Raw genomic sequence first — 24,974 nt, 5'->3', positions numbered from 1 at the left:
AAATAAAAAGTTCCAGTAGGCCTACTCATTAAAGGAGAACTGAACCCATTATTCGCACCTTTAAAAAAACATCATCGTCATTCTGGGGCATGGCTGTAAACTTCCTTTCAATTCCATTTCAATAAGTGGAGGACAGGTATGTCAGATCAACGCCTAATCAGCAGATGACCTGATAACCATATCAGCCAATAAGAGCATGAAATAACATGTGTTATTTGATCGATACCAACCGCCAAGCATTGTTTGGTTGCGGTCGGAAAGTAAAAAAAGTATGTGCTATTTCGTTTCCTAACCTCTTTTCTTGACCTCAATGGAAACGTCATGTGGTCAAGGAAAGATGTGCAGGAGACATCATATGGACTCAGGTAAGCACAACTGCGATGCTTAGAGAATCTGACTGCACTTACAGTAGGCTACGCTGCATCATTATGCTGTGTTATGGACCTACGCCTGCCATGATGAAACTACAATGTTCCGAAGATGAACTATCCTTAGATACCAGTGTGTTCCTGCTGCATTGCTTTCTTGCAGGCTGTACAAACTCGGACATCCCGGAAGAAAAAAAACACTTCATTAACATGGGTGGATTTTAATAATTATTTTTAATAAAAGGCTGCCATTCACAAAAGGGAAATTAAATAGTGGTTAGATTGACAATGGTTGCTCACTCTCCCACACCTGTCTACCCATATCTATGAACTAAGGTCACAATTAGTATGATTGTATGAAAATAATTTTCGTCTCATTCTGTGAACGGTCGAATTGTACATTACTTTAAAGGTCCCATGGCATGAAATGTTCACTTTGTGAGGTTTTCTAACATTAGTATGAGTTCCCCTAGCCTGCCTATGGTCCCCCAGTAGCTAGAAATGGCGTAAGGTGTGAAACGAGCACTCGGTATCCTGCTCCTCCTCAGAAAAATGAATTATTATTATCAAACCGCAGCAAGGAGTTAGGTTGTCTTTAAACGTATTAATAAACAGGGGCATTGATTACTTTCTTCTATTTCTGTACCTCTAACCGTCGGTCTCAATGATGCTACGAGGCATTGAAAACGTGCACAAAGGAATAGATTAAAATTAATACATTTATAACTGTCTCTCATGGCCTCTCAGAGGACCTTCATTCATCTTTTTTACTCAAGCGTTGAGAAGCTTTTTATTCATGACTTTCCGTAATTCCTTCCATTGACATGTTTGTGGCAAAAAAAACACACTGACACACAGACACACGCACACACACACACACACACACACACACACATACACACAAACACACTTATGTTAGCATGCACTTATATAGAGACAGTTTAGGCTAAATGCACATGACAGCAACGTAGTCACTTGCTACATTTTGCTACTTGCTACTTGCTACATCATGGAGAAAGAAATTGATGTAGAGAAGAGAGGGAATATTGTTGTGTTACTAATATCAACAAGACAACTGAGTTACCTATGCTAACAGGGGTTATATATTTATTTATTTATTTATTTATATATTTGGGTTATTATTTCTGGTTGCTATCCCAATTTCTCTGTCTCTTTTCTTGGGAAATAAAAAGTAGCCTAATCCAAGTTTCACAATGCTCTCCTTGCAAACGTTATCAATATGGATTAGGCCTACAGCCAGGCCTGTTCCCATTCAATTATGGAGAGGAAAATCTGCCATCATTAATTAATACCATTTATAATTTATTTGAATTAATACAAACTATTTTATTGTGCACGTCACCATATCACACCTTTTTATCTCGGCACCAAAAATAGAGGCGCCAAGCACTATAGTTGTACAATTATAATAACCATAAGTGGACGTAAATGATTCTGAATTAGAGGGGGTTATCCGCCCGTGAAAATATCAGTACTTACTTAAACCTGAACCAGCGTGGCGGAGCGGTGGGAACAACAGGAAACTTGGGGGTGTGATGTCTCTTCCTAAAAAGAGGGCCGGGCTGAATATTAACGCAAGTCAGGTAACCAGCAGGCGACCAGTCTGTATTTTGCCTGTCGAAAAGCTTTCAGGGGAAGAGGGCTGGCAGGCAGTCACTTTCCGAAATCATTGCACTCCGTTTCTACCCCCCGTTAAAGCAACTTTTTCCATTACAGCTGAACTTCAGAACCGCGTGTTCGTTGCCGATCAGGAGCTCATGTGACGAGCTTTGTGTTTCACCGCCAGGTCGCGAGAAGCCACACAGGTGTTCAGCTGCGAAGCTGGATCTTTCTCTCTCACACACACAGTCACATACACTCACACACAATTCATTCTGCTGGAAAGTACCCTCCTCGGACCTTGCTGAATAGCGGGACACCCTTTCAGGTCACTGATTCCAGCTGTCGCGACGAATACGTATTGGAGTATTGGATATCAAGTGGCACATTGGGAAAAGGTAGGCCTACGTCTTCCGTTGACTATTTTCACAAGCTTAAAATTTTCATTTATTTGTGTTATTTTCCGTTTGTAACTTGCCAAATGGTTTAACAACGAATAGGCTATGTCCTTGGGCTGACACCTTTTGGAACTGAGCCAAGAATTGCCACCGACCATGAGTAGAGAAGGCTGGCTCGACAGCTGCTGAGTTCTGTGACCTCTGTGGGGCAAACCTAATGACGAGATTAGATATTAACGCAGACAAACGCTATCAGTAGGCCCTGTTGTGCAGCCTTTGAGCCCAAAATGCGCTGATCAATTTAACCAGAGAAGTATAAGTTATAAGTTTATCTCAAAAACTAACCTTGACATGTTCAGTTTAATCACTGATTGCTTCTTATTCTTATTACATGGTTATCCGGTGATGCACGGGGCCACTTATAGCGGGCGCCAGTGAGATACTCTATGGATATTTCGATAAGGGTGTCTGTCTTCAGTTATGATGACCCCCACCCACCATTACCACCACCAGCCACACAGAGACGTCCATGCCCCAATACCCCCCTTGCTTCAGGCGTGGAAAGTACTTCAGTATGTTTTATATTCAGGCGTATGTTGGTTTATCCATGTACTCCTGCTGCTCCACACAGTTAATGTGAAGTAACATCTTGTAATGTTTGATGGCGTCTCAGGTAGGCTATATGAAAGGCTGAACGTGTCCATTGTGAAAGGTTTGCAGTGCAGATGATAGTGTTTTTAACATCTACTCTGAATATTGCGTCGAGATGGTTTCAGCATCTTGCTGTTGTATAGTGTGTGACCAACATTGGTGCCTTGCGGTGAAACGGTAGATCGTAGGCCTACATATGTCTGCTCACATAGTGATGGTGCTACCGGACATCTTTGGATAAAAAACAATATCTGTAAAGTTATTTGTTTGCTGATCTCACTTTACATTTGAGTGATATATACTTTGACCTGAGAACACATCAATAACAAATCCAAAGAATCAAATCAATTGTTACTAAAGCATTTGATGTTTAATTAATTCAAAACCCATCTATTCAGATGTTGCAATAGTTTGGAAGGGGATGAAATATTTCGGTATTTTGTTCTACTCTTTTCAGCTATTTTCAAGGTGCAAATTCTGTTGTATGACCCAACGTTTCAGTGTACGAGACGAGTGACTTGCTAATGTAATCAGACTTACCATCACGAACAGACTAAAGGCCATTCGGTTTTGCTTGATTAATGGAAAATAATGAGTGATTAAATACTCCACTGTCTGATAGGATAATGAGGAGGAATACAAAAAAGGCTCTGCTATGGACGGCTGGGAATTAGATTAGTGCCAGATATAACATAAAGAAAAATTAACAGCAGAGAGACAATCCCTTCAAGATCGAATGGCCACAATAAGGGTATATAGGCCTATGTCACACCATTCTTTACTAGTTGGATACATATTTGTATAGAACGCAGTAGAGCGTAGAAAGTGTTTGCCGGACCAAAAGAGAAAAACAAACCTTATGTTCTCTATATTTACTCTGCTTTGCCTCGCTGTCTTACACATAGCCCTTTCTTTACACTGACTGTGCAAACAAGTGTGCCAGATGAGAATAGACAGTCGAGTAATGACCCTTTGCAAAGGGAACTGCTCCATGGTCTACCCTACTCCGCCAATAGCTTTAGATTTATAATTGTTAAAACATTCCAGTATTGTTTGTCGGTAGAACGTGCACAAAATACTTGACTCGCACAAGTGAGAGCTGAGTTTGATGTGTGCTTGTTGTTTACTTTAATTGCTTAATATTTCCAACGGCAAATATACTTATTCCTTTGAACACCGGACACAATGATTTTAATTAACAGTTTCAGACCTTTTGCATGGTTCTTCATGCACATTGCAGCCTAAAATTTGGGGTTTGAGTGCCTTACTGATCGACACTGAAGCCTTGAGGAACCAGCAACCCTTCAGTAGTTGTACAGGATGTACCTTCTGATCTACCGCCACCCCTACAAATCCAGCCCCTATCCCCTATCCAGATTAACTGTTGAAATGTTTCTGGAACTTGCCAGGTAGATTAGTAGGGCTGGATATTCTGTGTGTTCTCATAGAAGAGGTATTTGACAAACCGGTTGGCTCCAGTCTGCTAAAATGATCTGTTCTTTGCCCCCCCCCCCCCCCCCCCACCCCCACAATAATAGCAAACCTTTTGGGTTTATTGTTTTAACCAAAGTTAATTATCCAACTATTTTGTATATATCATTGTATAACCATTTTTTGTTCATGCAGCATTGAATGAGCTAGTAAATCCCTATTGATTTGGCACACTAAGCCAACCCTTTTTGTGTTAATGAATACTTGAGTATGCATAAATTAAAAAACTCTTGTATGTGCGGGTAGATCAGAAGGTAAATCCTGTACTGCTACTGAAGGGTTGCTGGTTCCTCAAGGCTTCAGTGATCATCAGTAAGGCACTCGAACCCCAAATTTTAGGCTGCAATGTGCTTGAAGAACCATGCAAAGGCCTGAAACTGTTTTTATTCATGAACCAGACCCTCGCCCCCTTTGCTACCTACACAGCAACCACTTACCCATAATGACCTGCTCTGTAAAGAGGGCCAGATGCTCTGACTCTGCCTGCCTATTATTGCTTGGTATAGTATGCTTCAAATTCAATTTCATAAGCCGCCCCCGCGATCCCTCTCCTCAGACCACCAGCTTTGCTTGCTGGGCCAGGTTATCAGCTGGGGTAGGTGTTACCTCAGCCCTCATATAATTTGCCACCCCGGTGGGCTCGGGGGTGTATGTTGACCAAGCCATCCTGGTTACTATCGAGAGGAGGGTAAAGTATCGCTCTCTGTGCTAACCTCTCAACCCCTGCTTGGAGCTCAGAGCTGCTGGGACTGAGCTCTGGGTCCAGTTCCCAGCCAACCCTGCAGTGTTGTTGGGTCATGGGAGATCAGTCAGCTTTTGACCCTTCAGGAGAACTTTGAATGGTTCAGTACAATTCCCAGACATGGCTGACAGGAAGATAAATGTGATAATTCAATCCGGTGCTTTCACCCAAGAACGCAATTTAGGTTGCTTTTCCAGATTTACTTGATTTGTGGGTGAATAACAATACTTCCTCATTGAGTCTCTTCAAGTTACCTGGATTCAAAATCGCATTTAGTGCTGCAATCACAGCTGCAATGAAGTAGCAACAATTTAGAACTTTCGAAAATACTTGATAATTGTTCTGTATTGTTCAGTAAGTTGTAATATCATTATATTGCACAATGTGCTGTCAATCAAATGGTGATTTATACCAAAATAATGACTGAATGGCTTTTCTAGTTGACTATGATGGAAAACTGTTTCTGTGAGGACTGTGTCCAGTGTTTCCCTCTGGGTGTTTTTCTAGCTGCAGTTCTGAGGTGTGTGTATGAGGTGCACTATCTTGATGTGCGCTTGCTGTGCACTGTGCCGATGTCTGCGGGCGCAGAAAGGTTTTACTGATCCTACCAGGGCTCTTGTTCATTCCAGCAGAAATGGTCTCATACGATGGTAAAACAAGAAATGGCATTAGAGTCCACTATGTGCGCACACCACTGTCTTTTGGCAATATCTTTAGTGCGGATACAGTTTTCAGTCTGCATTTGGTAGCCATCCCGTCTTCATTCATTCGGCTCCTTCGGAGGTCATCTTTTGGGCGGAGCCAACCAGGGCCATTGTATCTCTGTGCTGTAGGGGGACCCATGATGCCTGATGTTTTTAAATAAAATAAATACCATTTGGGGTCCCCGACATAATTCTAATTTTAAACACAAAAATAGTATCATCTATGAACTGAACTGAATCATATCTGTAAGAGTTTTTTTGTTCATAAAGTGCATTCAGAGTATTCTTCACTTGATTATCTTAAAGCACTGGGCCTCTGAATCCACACCCCTAATCCGCAGCAGGTTACATTCCTTACATTAAAAGTTATCAAGTAACTCCCAGAACGTTATTTGATACGAGCCAACCTTTCTTTCTTGAGCAATAATCCCAGAAAGTGAGAGGGAGACAGGGGATTGGTTGAAGTGCTGAAGACTGTCGGGGTTATGGGAGGAGTGAATCGTAGAATGACTGCTGTCTCCCTCTTCCCCACCCCCTTGTCAACGCATGTCCTCAATATGATGCTGATGATGACACTAAAGGTAAACATTGGATCATTTTTTTGTTAATGGTGGCGTAAGTGGTGACTCAAACGAAATGTAATGAAGCCAAGAAGCCTTGGCGACTTAACTGCACCGAGGTCTCTACGTCGGGAGTTTGTCCCCCTCCGTTCTACTCACTACGTGTCTAGACCCTCCAGGGTTAGACCCGTCTAGTGGGACCGGAGCCCAGCCAACTGAGAGAACGTCACCGCCACTCCCCCCATAGCTAACTGCTGGATTAAGCAGAGCTGAATAGTGATTCATGATAGCTGACTGGTGTGATCTGTTGGCTGGGCTGTTGGCCCCAGAGGCGTGGTGGCCCCTGGTTTGGACACCGTGACAATGGGGAAATGAGCAGAGGACGGATTACACCAGTCCTGCATTCCACATTTTTCACACACTCACACTCGCTAATCCCTTGCTCACATACACAGACAAAACAAATGTAGCAAGCAGTTACTCGTCACACACACACACACACACATGCTTTTGCTTTTCAAGGCACATACATCATACAAAAGTAAGCCTTAATACCATAGAAAAGTGGGTCATTGTATAATTCATTAACACAAAGTGTGTGTGTGTGTGTGTGTGTGTGTGTGTGTGTGTGTGTGTGTGTGTGTGTGTGTGTGTGTGTGTGTGTGTGTGTGTGTGTGTGTGTGTGTGTGTGTGTGTGTGTGTGTGTGTGTGTGTGCGCCTAGATGGTGCATGTGCAAAATATTGAAGTAAAGTTAGAAACCAAAAAGTGGTTGCTTGCTGTCTTTTGTAGGCTCCATGCAGCTGTGGAAGAGGATGTGTGTCTGATGGATAATGGGGGGCTGGTGGAGACAGCTTTGGGTTTCGTGTCAGGACTTGCTAGTGCAGGTGTTGGAAGCTTCTCTGATGTCTTCCTTGATTTGACTTGACTCCTTGCCCCTTGCTCTGCTCTGTTGCCATTTAAAATCCCCCTTTGGTCATGTTCCACAACCCCTCTCTCTTGGTCCACTTGTCTCATTCTCTGTACCTGTATGCTGTAAACTGCGTGCCATTTGTGGCAGTTGATGAGATTAATTCTTCTTTTGAGGCCTTATTCATGTCAGGCTTTGTTTGAAAAAGGAACTTCAGTGTTTACCTTTCAACATCTCTAGCTCACAATTGCTATCTCTCAGTCACTCAAAGCAGGTTGGGTCACATTCATCCGTCATACTGTCCTATTATGCTTTACCATTAAACCTAAGCTATGATCCTCCAGTCAAAGGTTAGAGACAAATCTTGGTTTCCGCTGAGTCGTCTGAAGCAGCCACAAGTTCTCTCTCAGCAGAATTCCTCGCATTCCCTAGCATTTTGTGTTATTGTGCCTGGCTGATGTGAAGGTGTGCCACACAACAGCATGTGTTTATGTGGTTATTCAAGGCCGATTGGAATTGGTACTGCATTTTATGAAATAATATCCCACGCTGAACCAGAGATCACCACCGCCAATATGTAGTAGTATAAATAGTTTGACTGCTCCCTAAGAAGGGGATATTACCGCCTCGAGAAGAATTCCTCTCCTGAATAACAATAACATGATGTAATCGTGGAGGGAATCAAGGGCTGGCTCGTGAGTGCTAGGTGTAAAGGCTAGTGTGCTAGTATGTCCTATGATCAGGTGGTCCTCTGGTGTGCCTGTCATGTCTGAATTAAAGACCTTCCCCATGGCAACATCTCCCCTACACCCCTACATCAAGCTTATCCATGCCTACAGGCTGCTTTTTAATCCCAAATCTTGCGTGATAATAGAAAGAACATGTCTACTGCACAGGCTGATGACAGAAGTCATGTCAATTACATCTCCATTACACAGCAAGATAACCCATCAAAGAGAGACACATAGAGGGATATTTTCTGAATAAGAACCTACAGCCCCAGCAGGTCCCATTTTATCCGGGTGTCCAGGCAGAATGGAATATAAATAGGGTTATTCTTGCGCTGTCTTTCATCTAATGGGCAAATTAATATATATTAAAAAATATATACATCGTTTTGGATATTGATTTGGATTCAGTTCACTGTGTGAGCTTAGACTAAAATAGGCGTAAATATGAAGCACAAATGGAAAAAAATTTAAAATGACCTTGTAAAACAAATATTAAAGCTTGTTTTTAGAACATACCTGTATTGGCTGAGTCAAGTTTTAAGTTTGATATTGTTTACTGGGGTATTCCTATTTAAGTGTTGTTAACCATCGGGGATGTGTACGTGTACGTTGTAGGCACACTGTGTAGCCTACAACATAATGTTTTTAAGTTTCGATTCAGTTGGAATGGAATTATGGCGGAAGGAGGAGACGACAGCGCTCAAGACATCCATCAACCTTCTTATAGGGATGTGCATTTCTGGCAAAAAATACTATTCAATATTCACTGAGAAGTATTCGAATAATATTCAAAAATCAGTCAATCAAGGACCCCCGCACGCACGCACGCACACACGCACCTCGGATACATGCACGCACAAAAAAATTGACTTTCCTTGACAGAGGTCATTATGCTTAGCAACGGGGAATTATAAAAAAAAAATTCACCACCGGAAGTTGTAAAGGCCCATGCAAGTGAACGGAGCATTCAACAGCATTGAGAAGAGCCGTGTAATAAAAACAATAGTCACATTCATTATTCGATATTCTACGTGACTGCGGCTATTCGATGATCGTTGCCCATCCCTACCTTCTAAGAGGACTAAGTCTGAAGTACGGGCATATTTTGGGTATTCAAAAATACCGCGATAATACCAGAAACCGGGATAATTTTGGTCTCAATAACCATGAGGTTAAATTTCCATACCGTTCCATCCCTAGTTTGCTTTGATATTCCACAGCGCACTCCAAATGCCATCATTATGTGAGAAATGCGAGGGCTAAAGCCATCAGAAAGAACACGCATGCACACATGTGCATGTAGAATTGGAATGCAGAGATGTCATTTGCCTGAGATGGACTTGAAGGAACGTGGTTTCATCCGGACAAACTGATTTTCTCTCAAATTACTCTGTTCCACACAATATTGCACCCACGCACACTAATGCACCGATGCACACTAAAAGAGCATTCCTTCCATTTATATCTCACACACACACACACACACACACACACACACACACACACACACACACACACACACACACACACACACACACACACACACACACACACACACACACACACACACACACACACACACACACACACTAATGCACCAATCTTGTCCTAGATGAATTTCCACTTGGATAAGCAATGATGTCCATGTCCTCGATGGATTATGCAGGCGAGTCGATGAAAGTGCTGGACTTCAATAGCTGAAGAAAACCCACTCAGCGCTGTCTCACGTCGGCCACCACTCTCGCCAGGGACTGATTGCTGTTTTAATTTGCTCCCCGTCTCTGATCGAAGAAAAAAGTTGATGTTTGATGTTGGAGTCTATTTAAAGTTGGGGCTCTTCCTGAGTGAAGGCCAGTGACGACGGGGGGGTGGAGTTCAGGGTCGCTGTGATTGGACACTGCAGGACATCACCACTTCTCTTCCTGTCCCGACAACATTGGGGAAGGACATTCATTCAGATGACCTAGCTGCCTTGAAATGATAATGCCGCCTCCTCATTGTCTTACTCTCTTAGCATCTCTCTCTCTCTCTCTCTTTTACATCCATGTGTCGTTTCCATGTCTATTCCTGGCTTTCCCTTTCCCAGGGTTCAGTTCTGTACTGGTGCGGATGATCTTGTACTGGTGTTGCTGTCACGTCCTGTGAGGGCTAAGGCCTATATACTGGAATCTGTAGCACACCAAAGCAGCAGAAAAGAGCTGACTGCACCCTTTTGAAGGCTCGTATTGAAGCACCCGGGGATAACCGCTCTGTGTAATGCAGGTGTTGGAACTTCATTACAGCAGTTAAGGAACAGCACTTGACATGGAGCAATGTCAAACAGGCCTTTTTAGAATGATTTATTGTACCGTAATAATGTTCTCTCTCTTTCTATCTCTCTCTTTCTGTCTCTCTCTCTCGGAGAAGCCGAGCATAAAGACATCAAAATGTGGTGAATGTTTCGAGGGGGACGGGCGGGGGTTAGATTGCATCATCACATGTCACTATGGTGTGTGTGTGTGTGTGTGTGTGTGTGGTTAGTGCTGAAACGCCGCTATTCGGTAATCCCTGAAGAAGTAGGACAGCACGACGGTTTGAACGGTGCTAGAGAGCGAACCCAATTTCATATTTATCTCTCTTCAGGGTCAGGTTTATTCCAACACATTTCAACCGCTCTACCTTTTAGATGTAGCACAGAGAGCCAGTACCCTGAAACCCTGCACAATTGCGCTGCCAGTAGCCACCCTAGCGTCTGTCCAGGTACCTTTTGACCCTCGGCACACGCGCACTGACGCACGTCGCGCACACACTTTTCTCCAGGAATTCCTCTGTCTGGAAGCACGCATTGAAATCAGCTGTTCCAAGACAGCCCAAGGTTAGGGTAAAGTCTTCATGTGAGACGGTACCCGTCTTTCTTTCCCTAAGTGAAACAACCGTCACTTACTGTTAGCCAGTTGGAAGCAGCATTTTGGGCATGTGATCATTAGCCCCCATGCCATTACTGATTATTGAAAATCCCTTTTCATTCAGTGGATGTGTTGCTGGATCTCTCCAAAAGCTTGCCTCTGAGCACTTGGAGGGATGAAATGCTAACGCTAATCTCTGTTTGGGATTTACTCAGTGAATATAATCAAAAGGTTTTCATAGGTAGCGCCACTTCTCAGAATGTGCTGAACAATAAAGTTGTTCACGGAAGGGTCTTCTGGAACACCAGAGAGCAAACTATAAACGAGAAAAGTGTGTGTGTGTGTGTGTGTGTGTGTGTGTGTGTGTGTGTGTGTGTGTGTGTGTGTGTGTGTGTGTGTGTGTGTGTGTGTGTGTGTGTGTGTGTGTGTGTGTGTGTGTGTGTGTGTGTGTGTGTGTGTGTGTGTGTGTTTTGATCGGATTTGATTTGACAAAATACGCTCCTTAAAGCCCCCTACTGATCAGCTGTGAGGTAACCGCCCCTCTCACTCTGCGGTCTACTGCTGGGAAAATATACGTTGTAAGCGCCACATGCAACATAAATACACATTCTGGCTTACACACACAAGCACACTCACGCAGGGGGATGAATGTGCATTCTTTTGCCACCTAGGCGCCAGGAATGTTTTCAGTGAAACCATGCCAACGGCGCAGTTCCTGCAGAGCTAACTCCATGGGTCTAGTAACGCCGGAGAGAGCGAGGGAGTGACTAGAACTCTCTCTGTTCATTAGTTCACATTTCCTATTCTCCTCGCCCTTTTAGACCAACAAAAGGCTAAAGGGAAAGGACAATCGGATGACTAAAGAGAGACAGTGCCAGAGGGAGAGAGATGGAGAGAAGATAACGCAGGGAAGGGGATGTAGAGAGAGAAGGCGACGTTATGGAGAAGAGTATTGAAGGGAAGCATAGAAGGTAAGATGGGACAGAGCAACAGCATGTAGGAAATGAGTAGAGGGACAGCAGAGGGACTGGCCAGGCATAGTGAACCATTGCTTGGGAAAACTGAACACCAACCAGTGTGGAGTGAATGAAACGTGGTTGCTGTTGCAACACGCTCTCCAGGCCTGTCCTGGGAGGCAGCAGATGTTGGAAATTAGCTGGTGTTTACGTTTTTTGACCAGAGTCAGTGAGCTATGCATGGCCCAGGATCCTACACAATACTATTCCATCTCTTGTTTTGTGAATGGTTTCATACACCGTATTTCAGTAAATGGCTTAAAATGTCGGAGAACCTGCTGTTTCAGCTGAAAAAAAAAAAGTTCTCGGAAGGAGGTGGGCATGTTGTGACCCATGGCAACTACTTTGTGATACTGTCTTAGTACCATCGTTGTATATGTTCTGTGTTGTATATGAAATGTGCCCCACAACATGGCGTTATACGAAACGTAACCCTCACTCAGACACGGAACTAAAACGAGCTCAGCACATCCACACACACCGTGGCGTAACTGGCGTTGTACTATCATTTTTCCGAGAACCTTAACCCTCTCTTGGACACCACACTCGGCCACTGCCCAGGTAGATCTCCACACATCCACACACAATGTGTTCCCCATTGTGTGGTCGAGCACACGTTCAGTTCATTTTAGTAACTTACTAAATGATGTAGATTACTATGTTCAGGGTCATATAAGGCATATTACCATATTTAAAGTTTTAGGTTAAATTGCTCTTTACAATTTTAATTATATGTATTATAATTACATAAATTAGTGTCTTGCACATGGGTGGTCCACATGGAGTCCCTGACTTGTCATTACTGACAAAACTGTTTCTTCATCCTCTCGTCCATTTTAGTTCTTCTACATATTTAAAAGGGTGTGTGTGTGTGTGTGTGTGTGTGTGTGTGTGTGTGTGTGTGTGTGTGTGTGTGTGTGTGTGTGTGTGTGTGTGTGTGTGTGTGTGTGTGTGTGTGTGTGTGTGTGTGTGTGTCTCTTCAAGTAACTCAGCCCCCACAGAAGTCTCTCCCCACAGGGGTGTTTCTGTACTCTACACTGTAAAAACACTTCAAGGAAAGGAGACCTTATTTGCCTCTGACGCCCTCCTATTCTGTCCATCTTTCTGTGTTCTTCTTTCCCACCTCCAATAATGTTTTGTTCCTTTTCTACCACACTTTCTCTTTCACTTCTTCACCCTCTCTCTGTCTCTGTCTTCATGTGATTACGACTTTATTCTCTCATGTTGTATCATGCAGAGTTTGAATGTTGATCCATTTAATGTCGGCCGCAGGCTTGACTAAAGGATCTCGTAATGCACAAACATACATTGGCTTGGGAGAGCCCATGGCAACGGCAACGCCATGATGCCTCAAACAAAAGGGAAGAAGAGTGTTTCTGCTAGACAAGGACTGTCTAAGATGGTCTATCAAACACACCTCAGCAGCTGAAATGAATCGCTCCGGGGCTGGACAGAGGCGTTTCTAAGGAGGCCGTGAAACTCAACAGGGGATTTGATACAAACCCATTGATAACAAATCCATTTTGCTGACTTGCATTCAAATAATTCTAGGAATCATTGTCTCCTAACCATGAAAAGCATGAATAGTTTCTGTTAAAATAATCAGCAAAGTTAAACTGTTTACGGGTTTGTCCCTAGGTATCCAAACATTGAGATGGGTACTAAACAGAAATCGAAAGTCTGCCCCAGACTAACAAATATTGAAGTCATCGGCAATACAGAGGCATATAATGCAACTTCCAGATAGCCACTCAGATTTAACACTGCTCTGTCACAGAGGTGGCTGTCAGCAAATGAGTCCAATTGTAGGATTTTATGGTGTTTCACCTTTCACCGTGTGTTGCTGCTGTGTTACAGGTGCCAAGATGGATGAGACGGAGAAGTACCAGCAGAGACTGCAGGCTATCGCTGTGAGTGTGCTCCACACACACACACACACACAGACACACACAGAGAGACACAGACAGACAAGAGTGTGCTCCTTGGCCCCTGAATAATTGAAGCAGGCTACTGTGTATGGCGCCAGGTCCACCCTGATCCCGTGGTAAAACGACACCAACTGGCTGCCATGGAGACGGTTGGCGTCTTTGTGACAATAGTAGAGTATTATAGGCTAGAGCCCCCTATTTAACACTACCAACCCTCTGCTCCAGGCCTCTTCCTCACTCTGTTGGTGCCTCTCTGTTCCTACTTCCCTATTATGTCTCCATTATGTTCTTCCTGTATCACTTTTTTGTTATTTTATTCACTCATTTTTTCCATCTTATTCTGCCATCTGTGCAGTCGAACGACTTAATTTCGGTTGAATCCCTCTCGTGTCCCAGTTCTGATGTGTTGATGTTTGTCAAGGCTCTGTATCACCACAACCTCCTCTGTGTAGGACTACTGTCACCTATAGCTATAGCACAATGCTGCATTATACTGTGTGCTAATCTCATGTAGTACGCCTCATTGTCTTGGTAGCTGTTTACCTCTCCATGTCACACTAAAGTGCTTCTTTCCTTCTCTTTCTCTCTCTTTCACTTTTTTTCTGCTGTGTTCCTGTCCATTTTTCTCATTCTGTGAATTTCTCTTGCTCTCCATCTGGCTAACTTTCTCCCATAATGTTCCTTGCCACCTCTCACTCTGTCTTTCTGTCCGTCCCAACCCGTCTTTTGTCCCCCTCCGTCTCCGGGTCTCAGGAGAAGCGTCGCATGCAGGAGGAGCAGGAGCAGGCGAAGAGAGACATGGAGGACGAGAGACTGCGCTTACAGCAGCTAAAGGTAACACACATGCACATATACATACATATACAATAATTCACAAACGTATGTATGTATACACGCACACACCCCATGCCCCCTCTGAAGTTTTTTCGTGTTGGAATGAAATGTATCCATTGCTCAATAATAATAATAATAATAATAAATGAAATTGATATCGCGCTTAATATGCTACTCTAAGACGCTTTACATATTGCCATAAATTCTATCATTGCCATCAAGTTCTATCACGCCACTTGTCAGTGGAAGGTTCACACACACAGAGAAATGCAGACATGGTCAGACACTATGCATGGTCAGACACTATGCATGGTCAGACACTATGCATGGTCAGACACTATGCATGGCCAGACACTATGCATGGATCGACCTTAGGCATAGGCCGACACTATGGGATACAATTTCAAGCATGCTTGGTTTCCCAGCAAAAAGGGGCAGAATTGCCAATCTCTAACTCTCTCTGCCTGCCTCTCTCTCACTCTTTCTGCCTCTCTCACCGACAGATACCAATATTTCACTCAAACAAATTCTGCTGCAGCTGCTGTCCAGCCTGTTTCTCACACACACACACACACACACACACACACACACACACACACACACACACACACACACACACACACACACACACACACACACACACACACACACACACACACACACACACACCCTTCCGCATGTCCTGGTTTCCCCATTTGAGGCCCCTGGACCAGGCAGGACTGTGAGGGTGTTTACTACACGCTCCAGGCTAAAACCACACCAATCTATTGTTTTCACACCAATTCCAACTTCCTGTCTGTGTTTTAATGTATTTGTAGAGGAAAGCATTTGCAGCGGAAGAAAATGTCTTTATTTTATGAGTTTAGGAATACTCAAATTCTATTTATACTTTCAGAGAGAGAGAGAGAGAGAGAGAGAGAGAGAGAGAGAGAGAGAGAGAGACCCCAAAGGCCTTGGAGGGGGGGGGACAGAACTCTGCTTGTTCTTTCCAGAAGGAATCAGCACAGAGGAGGGTTTCTGACTCTTTTAGCCCCCTGAGCAGGTAGTGCTGCCAACACTTCAGCAAACATTGAGGTCTTGCGATGGAACGGCGTGCGTTAAAAACAATGAATAAAAAAACACATCAAACGATTTCTAGTTCAGCAAGCAGGGTCAGGGTTAGTTAGCATTGTCCTAGTAGAACAGCAAAGTGGAGGCCCCACTCAGTTCGCAGTTGGAGCTGACAGATTAGATGAGACGTTTTAAAGCGCATGCTACATCATTTACCTGTGATTCATAGTAACACTAATCATGTTTACATTTTTTGTTTTATAGACCACAGTAGTATCAGTGGTTCAATCAATGATTCAATTAGTCATTTATTAGATACATTTATTAATTATGATAATAAACGACGAGTCTACAATAATATGTGGCATTACATGAGACGCAGGCTAGTGTTTTGATGTGCGTATGCAATGAGCTCTGGCGGTCTCTGATCTGAGACACGGTGTGGACCTTGCAGGACATAACCACTGTTCCCAGGCTTCCTCCCAGAGCGGGGAGGGGGGGGGGGGGGGGGTTGTATAGACAGCCATTTAGGAAAGGGAAACGTCTTTCAATTTGGAGGGAGAGGAGAAGATAATGTTAACAGCAATGTTCGGGAAATGGGGCAGACTTCCTTTAAATTAGTGTTTTGAGAGAGCGTGGGTCTTTGTGGTAGGTTAGAGTGCACAGTTTCTGTGGTCGGGACTGACGTCGGCCCACGTTTGTGTGTTTGTAGGAATGTGTGTGTGACGTGAGTCTTTCCTTGCAACAGTGAGTTCAAAAGTGATGAGAGAACAGAGTGTGTGTGTGTGTGTGTGTGTGTGTGTGTGTGTGTGTGTGTGTGTGTGTGTGCGTGTGCGTGCGTGCGTGCGTGCGTGCGTGCGGGGCGGTCTCCTCCCTATGAAAACATGAAAGCGGCAGCGCAGCTGGGTGGGGTCCAGGAGAGGTGAGGTATGTAGCAGCCACCCCGAGGTGGCTCCGCTTCCTCCGGTCAGGTCGGACTGGAGGAGAGGAAGGGCGGGGAAATCGGCGGGAAGAAGGGTGGGCGCGCACAGGGGCCCACTGAACGACGCACTTCAAAGAACACGTGTTGTTACAAGTTTACCCCCCCCCGTTACCTACCGCGTATCCCTGCTGGGAGGACGGCCGTCTGCCTTCACACATCTGTCATCCTCTACAGGGCTCGACTGCTCTCTCTCACTCTCTCACTCTCTGCCTCTGAAACGCTCAGGCTCTGTGTATCTGTTTATTATTTATGCAGCTGCTCAGCTAATGGCGTGTTATTCATGGCATGTTAAGGATTGTCACGTATCCAAAAATAATTAGATTTTGGTTTTGTTTAATCTAACCTGTGTGGGCGTGCGTGTGCGTGCCTTTCTCTTTCAGCGGAAGTCCCTGCGGGACCAATGGTTGATGGAGGGTCCTCCCTCCTCACCCACCACCCCCACCTCACCATCCACCAAGGACAGCCCCCACTCCCCCCTCTGGGGCCCCCACACCCCGGAGACCGAGAAACGCATTGACGAGTACGATGTTATTACAGAAGCTCTTCATAAAGCTGTTGTTTGTGACTACAGACTCCATTTTATAGCATCAGGGGAGCAGGCATGAAAGCCATTAAAAGCTTAGATAGTACCAGAGGTCATGTTCATTCCTCTGAAGAAGGAAACACTTGCACATGACACATGGGTCTCTACAGGGAACCACATGTACGTTGAACACACAGACTAACGCCGTGTTCCCTGGTTGGGATACCTAGGGTCTAAACGTGTGTGTGTGTGTGTGTGTGTGTGTGTGTGTGTGTGTGTGTGTGTGTGTGTGTGTGTGTGTGTGTGTGTGTGTGTGTGTGTGTGTGTGTGTGTGTGTGTGTGTGTGTGTGTGTGTGTGCGCGTGCGTGTCAGGTTGCAGGAAGAGAGTCGGCGGCTGGCTCAAGGGGAGCTACTCGACGAGCAGACGGAGGACGGCAGAACGGTGAGAAGCTCACACACCCGTCTGTACGCTGGACTCGACCCCAACCAGCACGCCTTTTGTTTCTGGGCCCGCGAGGTGAGAGATCCTCCACCCTGAATAATGCATGATCAGGCCCCCGTGCGGCTCTGGCACCAGGACGTGTTTGGAGATCGGCTGCTTTATGAACACTGACGGCTCAGTCACGGCGAGCGGCCAGCGGTGTGTGCGCGCCACAGTCGTTGTTTAACCTGCGGCCATTGCCGGAGCCATTTTCTAGCATTAACAAAGTGCTCTTCGTTTCTGAACAAAAAACCCCCTGGCTTGTTGAGCTTCTACTCTAATCAACACAGGCTGTGACCAAGAGGAGGTCCTTTTTTGGGGTCTTCGTGGGGTCTTCCTTTGTCTGGGAACATTTCGGAAGATACAGGTTATATCCGAACGGGAAGCGACGACTCTAAATATATCGGTGGGCTTGACAGCTTGTCAACAGCTCACTTCCTCTGTGATTCCTAACAGAGGCATGTGTGTTGCTTTGCTTCATCTGGTGCACCGGTCCCACACGATTAACAGAATATACATGGGGGTCATCTTGGCTTGAACTAAGCCCTAGACAGCTCCATGTATGTAGAGTAGAGCTACCGTGAACACTTAGTCATGATAGCTCTATACCACCCCCTAGTGGTGTGGCACAATTAACACCTTTTTGCCCCCTCGCAATATTGCATTGGTCAGCCTGTGACACACAATACTACACCTGGAGCGTGTAGTAAACACCCTCACAGTCCTGCCTGGTCCAGGGGCCTCAAATGGGGAAACCAGGACATGCGGAAGGGTGTGTGTGTGTGTGTGTGTGTGTGTGTGTGTGTGTGTGTGTGTGTGTGTGTGTGTGTGTGTGTGTGTGTGTGTGTGTGTGTGTGTGTGTGTGTGTGTGTGTGTTAAGCCACAACAACATCCAACATTTTCAGCAGAGCATATATCGTGTTGATCTCCAGTTTCTGCCCTAATTTTTTTAGCGTTCTCTGCGTTGTTATCCTCCACAGGAGGATTTGAAGCCACCCTCAATCAAGCTACATATCCCACGCTCACATATCCCACGCTCAGCCAGTGTGGATGGCTCTGGGTGAATGTTTAGCATGGGATGCTTCAGTGCGGCTGTTGACTGATCTACAAGGAGGGACAAGCACCCAACTATGAACTGTTCTTAATCCTTTAGCCATACTTTAGAGGCAATAATATTGATATATTTTAAACGACAATTAAAGTTTCGACGCATGCTTCGATACAGACGAGCCTAAGATGTGTAGCATTAACGTGTGCTGTAAGCGTTATAACCCACTCCTCCCTCTTTTTCCCGTCGAATAGGATACTGTCAATGCAGCGGAAGCCACAGAAGGTAAGCTGAGGTGTTATCCATTCAAATGGCAACTTTTAAGAGTTTATCTCAAAATTAAATAGATTTGCTTAATATGTTTACAACTAAAAAAAAACGGATCAAAATCTTTTTTATATCAAGGAATTGTTCCTGTATCAACCTCCATGCCTCTTGAGCTTTCTGAACCGTACTGATCAGAGGAATGGAGCCATATCTCAAAAGCAATCTAACCTTGTTCTTCAACTCGATACATTTTAAACGCCACTGTTCTCCCAGACCACCTGCCCCGACCATCGGTTCCGCCGTGCTAACGTTGGCCTTAATTAAAGGAGGGCATATTGATCACGTTTCATTTGTTTAATTTGCCATGCCTTTCTCTCTGTGAGTAATGAAATGGGCGAGCAAACTGTGGTCACAGGAGTTCGAATGAAGTTTTTGGGCTCTGGTTGTTTTTGGCACGATACATGAACTCCAATAGACCAGGCCAATCAGTCTGTGGTGATGGGCGTCTGTTATATGCATCTTATACAAACTCTGTTTTTCATCACAGATGTACTGCAGAACGGGCAGGAGAAACCCACGGGATCAGGTGGGTTTAAGTTGCATTTTTGATTTGACTCGTTAACTTGTTTCTTCCTCTGCAAACCATACAGCCACACACGTGCATTAACACTAGGGATGTGTCGGTCGCGACTGATTCGTTACAACGAACGAATCCCGAACGTGAACGACAAGAACTGGTTCCCCAAAACAAGAAGAACTGGTTCTTTGATTCTTTTTTTTTAACATAAACCAAACATATGGTCACGAAAATAAAATATACAAACGAACAGAGCTCCGTCTCCCCGCGACTTATATTGATTGAGTCTACAACGTGCTCAAAGATTCAGCCAATGAGAGGTAGCAATGGTGTTGGAATGGCACCTGGGTAAACCAATGACAAGGCGGTACCGTCGAATATGCGCGCTTTCTCTGTCTGCCTAACCCTCTATCTGTTTATTGGATAAACGCATTTCCCAATCCCAGGAGTCTTTGCTCCATTCTACATCAATTTAAGAACAAACAAAGAAATTAAACTGCAGTTCGTATTTTTTATTTATGACCATGCAAGTTCTGTAATGCCTAAACAATGAAGAATTAAATGTAAAGTAAAATAAAATTATAAATGTAAAACCATGAATGAAATATAGAGAGTAAGCAAGTGGTATAAATATTGGTGGGACGTTCGATATACTAAATAGCAGGTATCTCCAAATGGCGGACTGCGGTCTTGACGGTCCTATCCGGACCCATGACCAATTAAAAAAAAAAAAAGAATTATAAAAAAAAGTTGTTTTATTTTTTAAGATGTAATCTGACGTAACGAACGAATCAAAACGACCGAATCAAATAAACGAATCGTTATAGTGAACTGAACTGAAAGAACTAGTTCCCGGAAAATAATCATTTTGCCCATCCCTAATTAACACACACTCTGTCCAATTATCCCACGCCTAATTAATTCCCACTCTGTTTTAGCCTTGAAGTTCCTCCTCTTATCATGCTGGTCTTCCATGCATTGGAAAACATTCTCAAACAAAAGCCGAAGGCTCTTCTGAAGAGATAAGCGTCATTGTATAGCTCAGTGGTTCCTCACCGTTGACTCGAGGTGTACCACGTAATTGTAATTAAGACCTTTGCGGACATCCTCGTATGCAAATGTAAAAATAGATAAATACACATGCAGTGGCTGCGCAAAGAGTGTCAACGCCCCTTTTATACACAATTGTTGCTGCCAGAAGGCCATGGCCAGTGGGAAACAATGGAAAGAAAGAGTCAGCCATGCTGCAGATGCAGATGTTTATTTGGTAAACACAAAATATCAATGGAAAACCTATGATTGAATGCATAAAGCAACACATTCTTTAAATAAACAAGCCGAATTAAAGTATTTACTGAACAGCATTTATTTCAAAATTGTTCTATTTCAAGAACAAAATCAAATTAGTAATTAGTTTGTGCTAGTTTGTGTGAAGATTTCTCCTCGTTTTCTGAGAGAATTCTGCAGGAATGTTATGCATTTTCTCCTTGATGCCACTGAAGTGCGTCTCCTCTTCTTCTTTTACACACATTTCCTTCTCCTGATGCATTCTGTCCCCCTGAACCTTTCTCTTTTCTTCTTGAACGTTGACCTTTTCTCTCCTGCTGACTTAGCGTCCTGGTAAGCGCCTTACCTCCTCCATCATTAATATTACCATTGGTCAGTGTTGTCAATGCTGAAGGTCACAGTCACAAATAAAACACATGTATTGCAATACAGCAATTATCAATTTCACCATGCCACAAATAAACTCTACAACCTGTAAGGAAACCTAAGTGAGTCAAAGAAATAAGTAAGGAATAATCACAGAGAGGCCGGGCAATAAACAGTTTGATATGCCCGGCTCGTGGAAGGTTACCGCCCTCGACTTCGTCTCGGGCGGTAACCTTCCACGAGCCGGGCATATCAAACTGTTTATTGCCCTGCCTTGAGGTGATTATTCCGTTTATTCTACTTCGCGCCGGCCAACATAATAAAACAATTCAAATACTTTAATATTTAGCCTTTTGCTTATTCGTATTGCATGCTTATTAAATGTATACTCTGTTTAAGTTCATCTCCCTCGAAAAGTAGTTCCCTTAAGAACTACGGTGAATAACGTTAGCGTATTGATCTACTGTGCTCAGTCAGCAGCAAGTAGAACCGACAAGTCAGCGGGCAATATGCCGGATTAATGCACCCCTCCCAGCCAATCAGAATCGAGCATTCTTAAATGAAGTAGAATAAAGTCATAAATAAAGTGAGTTACAATGTCAGCAATTCCTTTTTTGTCTGTACTTCTACAGATGCAATAGAAGACGAAGTGACAAAGAGCCTCTCCTCATTACTGGATGAAACGGAGGCGGTCCTGACCAATGGCAGCACTGGGGAAGCAGTGCAGACCAATCCTAGCCCTTTAGAAATAAACACTTCCACCTCCGGCACCACAGCGCCAGCGGTGGTCACCGATGGCTCCCTCGCCACAGCGCTACTGGGCTATGTCCACACAGAGCCGGGTCTGGCCTCAGCCGGGAGGGGGGTTGACGATGAGGACGAGGACATCCTGGTGATGCGAGCGGAGCGGGTCATCGTCCTAACGGATGAAGATGTACCACCTCTGGACCAAGAGAAGGAGGAGGAGGAGGAGGAGCAGCAGCAGGAGGAGGTGAAGGAGGAGGAGTCAGTCCCGCTGGACGCAGCACAGGGAGAGGCTGAAGGAGAGACTATGGCGCAGGTGGAAGCAGCGCCGTTGGATACCTCTGCCGTCACTCCTCACGGGGAACAGTGTGAGAGGAGTGAGGGGCTGGTCACAGTCACTGCGGAGGCGGATGACTCCTCAGCGGACGCACAGATGACGGGAGACGCAATTTCAAATAAAGAAGAAGGAAAAGGAGCGGCCGACGATGCATCCATCGCACCCAACTCTGATCCATCCCTGCAATCCGCAGCCGGGGCTCCAGATGACCCCGCTGTGGCCTCCGTGCCAACCTACTCCCAGGGCCCGGCCTCCCCACGGCTGGGGCCAGGGGGAGAGACTGGGACAGAGGCTGGGGCCCCTGCAGCAGCTCCAGGGGACGGAGCCTCAGAGCTGGCCACTCCGGCCAAGCCTCCGACACCGCTTACGAGCCACTTCCAGGATGTACCGCTGTCGGCGCCGCAGGGGACCGGGGCCCAGCCTGGGGAGCAGGACCCCCTGCTGGGCAAGGCCAAAGCCCCCCAGATGAAGGCAGGGGGCTCCTCGTTTGTGGAGGCCCGCAGAGGCCCATCCTCCAATGCGGAAGCACACGCCCCTGCCTCGACCAATAGCTGTGGAGCGGAGGAGGGAGTGTCCCCAAAGCACAAAACCTGCCAGTGTTGCTCGGTCATGTGATCATCGCTTCTTACTTTGCATTGGCTGTCGGCCATACCCACACTGCTTATTTTTTAATCACAAACCTTGATTTTCTTCCTATTCCCGGGACAGAAACGTTACTTTAGGTCCACAACAATGACCACCAGAACCCATGTTTCCATACAGCCGTGGACGTGTCCTTTTACCCGCTCCAGCACACTGTGAAACGTTGTGGCGTACTGTGGATGTCTGGGAAGTTGGTCTCAATGTGCCTCTCCATGCTATCACCAGAAACTTAACATTATTTTCCCCCACCAAACACGGCCCATTTTTCACACAGTTGATGGTTACCTGGCCTTATTGGTTGTAATCAAACTGTTCAAATAGACTTGACTGACATAAATAAACCAACACATGTCTACGCATAGTAGGAGATGATTTTAAGCCCCAATTACTGACATAACAGGGACCAAAGATATGTATGATGTGCAATTGCTTTCGCTATAATGAATCATGTAGTATTAATTATTTGTAACACTATATGGTCTGGTGATTCTGGAATATGTACTATGCAGTGGCAGCTGTTCATGAGCTAAAATATTTTATAGATATTTCTTTTTTATATCCAACTTAAGGCCCTAATCATATGTATTCAGATTTGTTTTTGTTTTTTCCGTAAAAGACATCAAAAAGGGACGTTGTCACTCCCAAAATGAATTGGAGGAAATGCTATCCTTCATTTATGGAGATTTTTTTTTTCTCTTTTCGGCACTTTTAAAAAGGGAGGTTATTTAGCGAAGCGCTGTAGGTGAATCCACTGTGTACCGGGCGTAACTTTAATGAGTGCTTCCAGGGTTTGACTCCAGCTATCAACATGTATTAATATTTCTGAGGGTGAACGTGGCTTGGCTGTGTACAGAGATCTGCTTTGTTTTGAACCTGTCAGTTTGGAAATGTGCAACATGGTTTAATTATTAAACTGACTGTTTGATTAAAAAAGAAAGAAAATCTCCATGTTCATCAAACCCTTGGCTCTTTAAACAGGGAAACTACAGTATTGCCCCATGGGAGTCCTTTCATCAAACGCATGTTTTCATATTTTCAATGAAATGTTGAAGCTCAAGGAGGCAGTAATTATATTGTATTATAATAAAAGGTCCAATAAACCCTTACCTTGTTATCGATACGGTTAACATGAAGAAATTGACACAGAAACACTAATCCAGCAGATCGGATAATCGAGTGATCAGTGTTGTATATAACGGTTTGACTGAAGTGATTTTTCCTCTGAACAACTAGAACAGCTGTGGGTCACACTCGATGGATATGAATAACATTAGGTGTGACGGTGGATCGCTTTCAGATATTTCTTACTCGGGTCCAAAAGCGTCCAATGCTTTGAAAATAAATTGGAAAAGACATGAGGCTTATATTTTGGATTAGTATATGCTACAAGTGAACCTCCTAAAAAGGCTAATTTGATTGGTTCGCTATCCAAGTATATTGGGCAATCCCATGATTGATGGTGTGATTCAGATGCCTCGGACACCAGCCTTCCGAGTTGCCCTATTGACGTAATTTCTTGTCTCGTAATATTTATACCATTCCTGTTTGTCTTTGTGATTGTGTCATGAAATTGGCTAGTCATTTTTTATTGTTAGCTACATTAACCACTTTAGCGAACCAACTCGAAAACAAATAACACAACTTTACATTGTGTTGCACTTACAGCAAGACCTTGCAATGCATAAATTGGTGACCGGAATAATTGGTGACCGGGAATAGCCTATTCCCCACTATTCTCTTCGCCTTCGGCAAATAATAGTTAATTATGGTATGAACAGTCAGTCAAATATCACATACCCTATGTAGTGAGTGAGAGAGCTATTGATACCATGAG

At 44.5% G+C, this 24,974-nt stretch overlaps 1 protein-coding gene across 3 annotated transcripts; it reads left to right on the top strand.

Moving 5' to 3' along the window:
- The first annotated feature begins 1,993 nt into the window (after positions 1 to 1,993).
- Positions 1,994 to 24,254, top strand: palm3 (paralemmin 3). 3 transcript variants are annotated; one of them, XM_060046984.1, is made up of 8 exons: positions 1,994 to 2,386; positions 13,932 to 13,984; positions 14,756 to 14,836; positions 17,249 to 17,388; positions 17,764 to 17,833; positions 19,175 to 19,205; positions 19,735 to 19,773; positions 22,050 to 24,254. In XM_060046984.1, exons 2-8 carry the CDS (start codon positions 13,940 to 13,942, stop codon positions 23,111 to 23,113), a joined length of 1,470 nt encoding a protein of 489 aa, XP_059902967.1. In that variant the 5' UTR covers positions 1,994 to 2,386; positions 13,932 to 13,939; the 3' UTR covers positions 23,114 to 24,254. The 3 variants fall into 3 exon arrangements, with proteins under 3 accessions (XP_059902967.1, XP_059902969.1, XP_059902968.1); XM_060046986.1 differs by lacking the exon at positions 1,994 to 2,386 and adding an exon at positions 4,820 to 4,840; XM_060046985.1 differs by lacking the exon at positions 1,994 to 2,386 and adding an exon at positions 11,436 to 12,029.
- The last annotated feature ends 720 nt before the right edge of the window (positions 24,255 to 24,974 follow it).

The sequence above is a fragment of the Gadus macrocephalus genome, chromosome 3 (genome assembly GCF_031168955.1).
Source record: "Gadus macrocephalus chromosome 3, ASM3116895v1".
Classification (NCBI taxonomy): Eukaryota; Metazoa; Chordata; class Actinopteri; order Gadiformes; family Gadidae; genus Gadus; species Gadus macrocephalus.
This window is presented reverse-complemented; position numbering and strand designations above follow the sequence as displayed.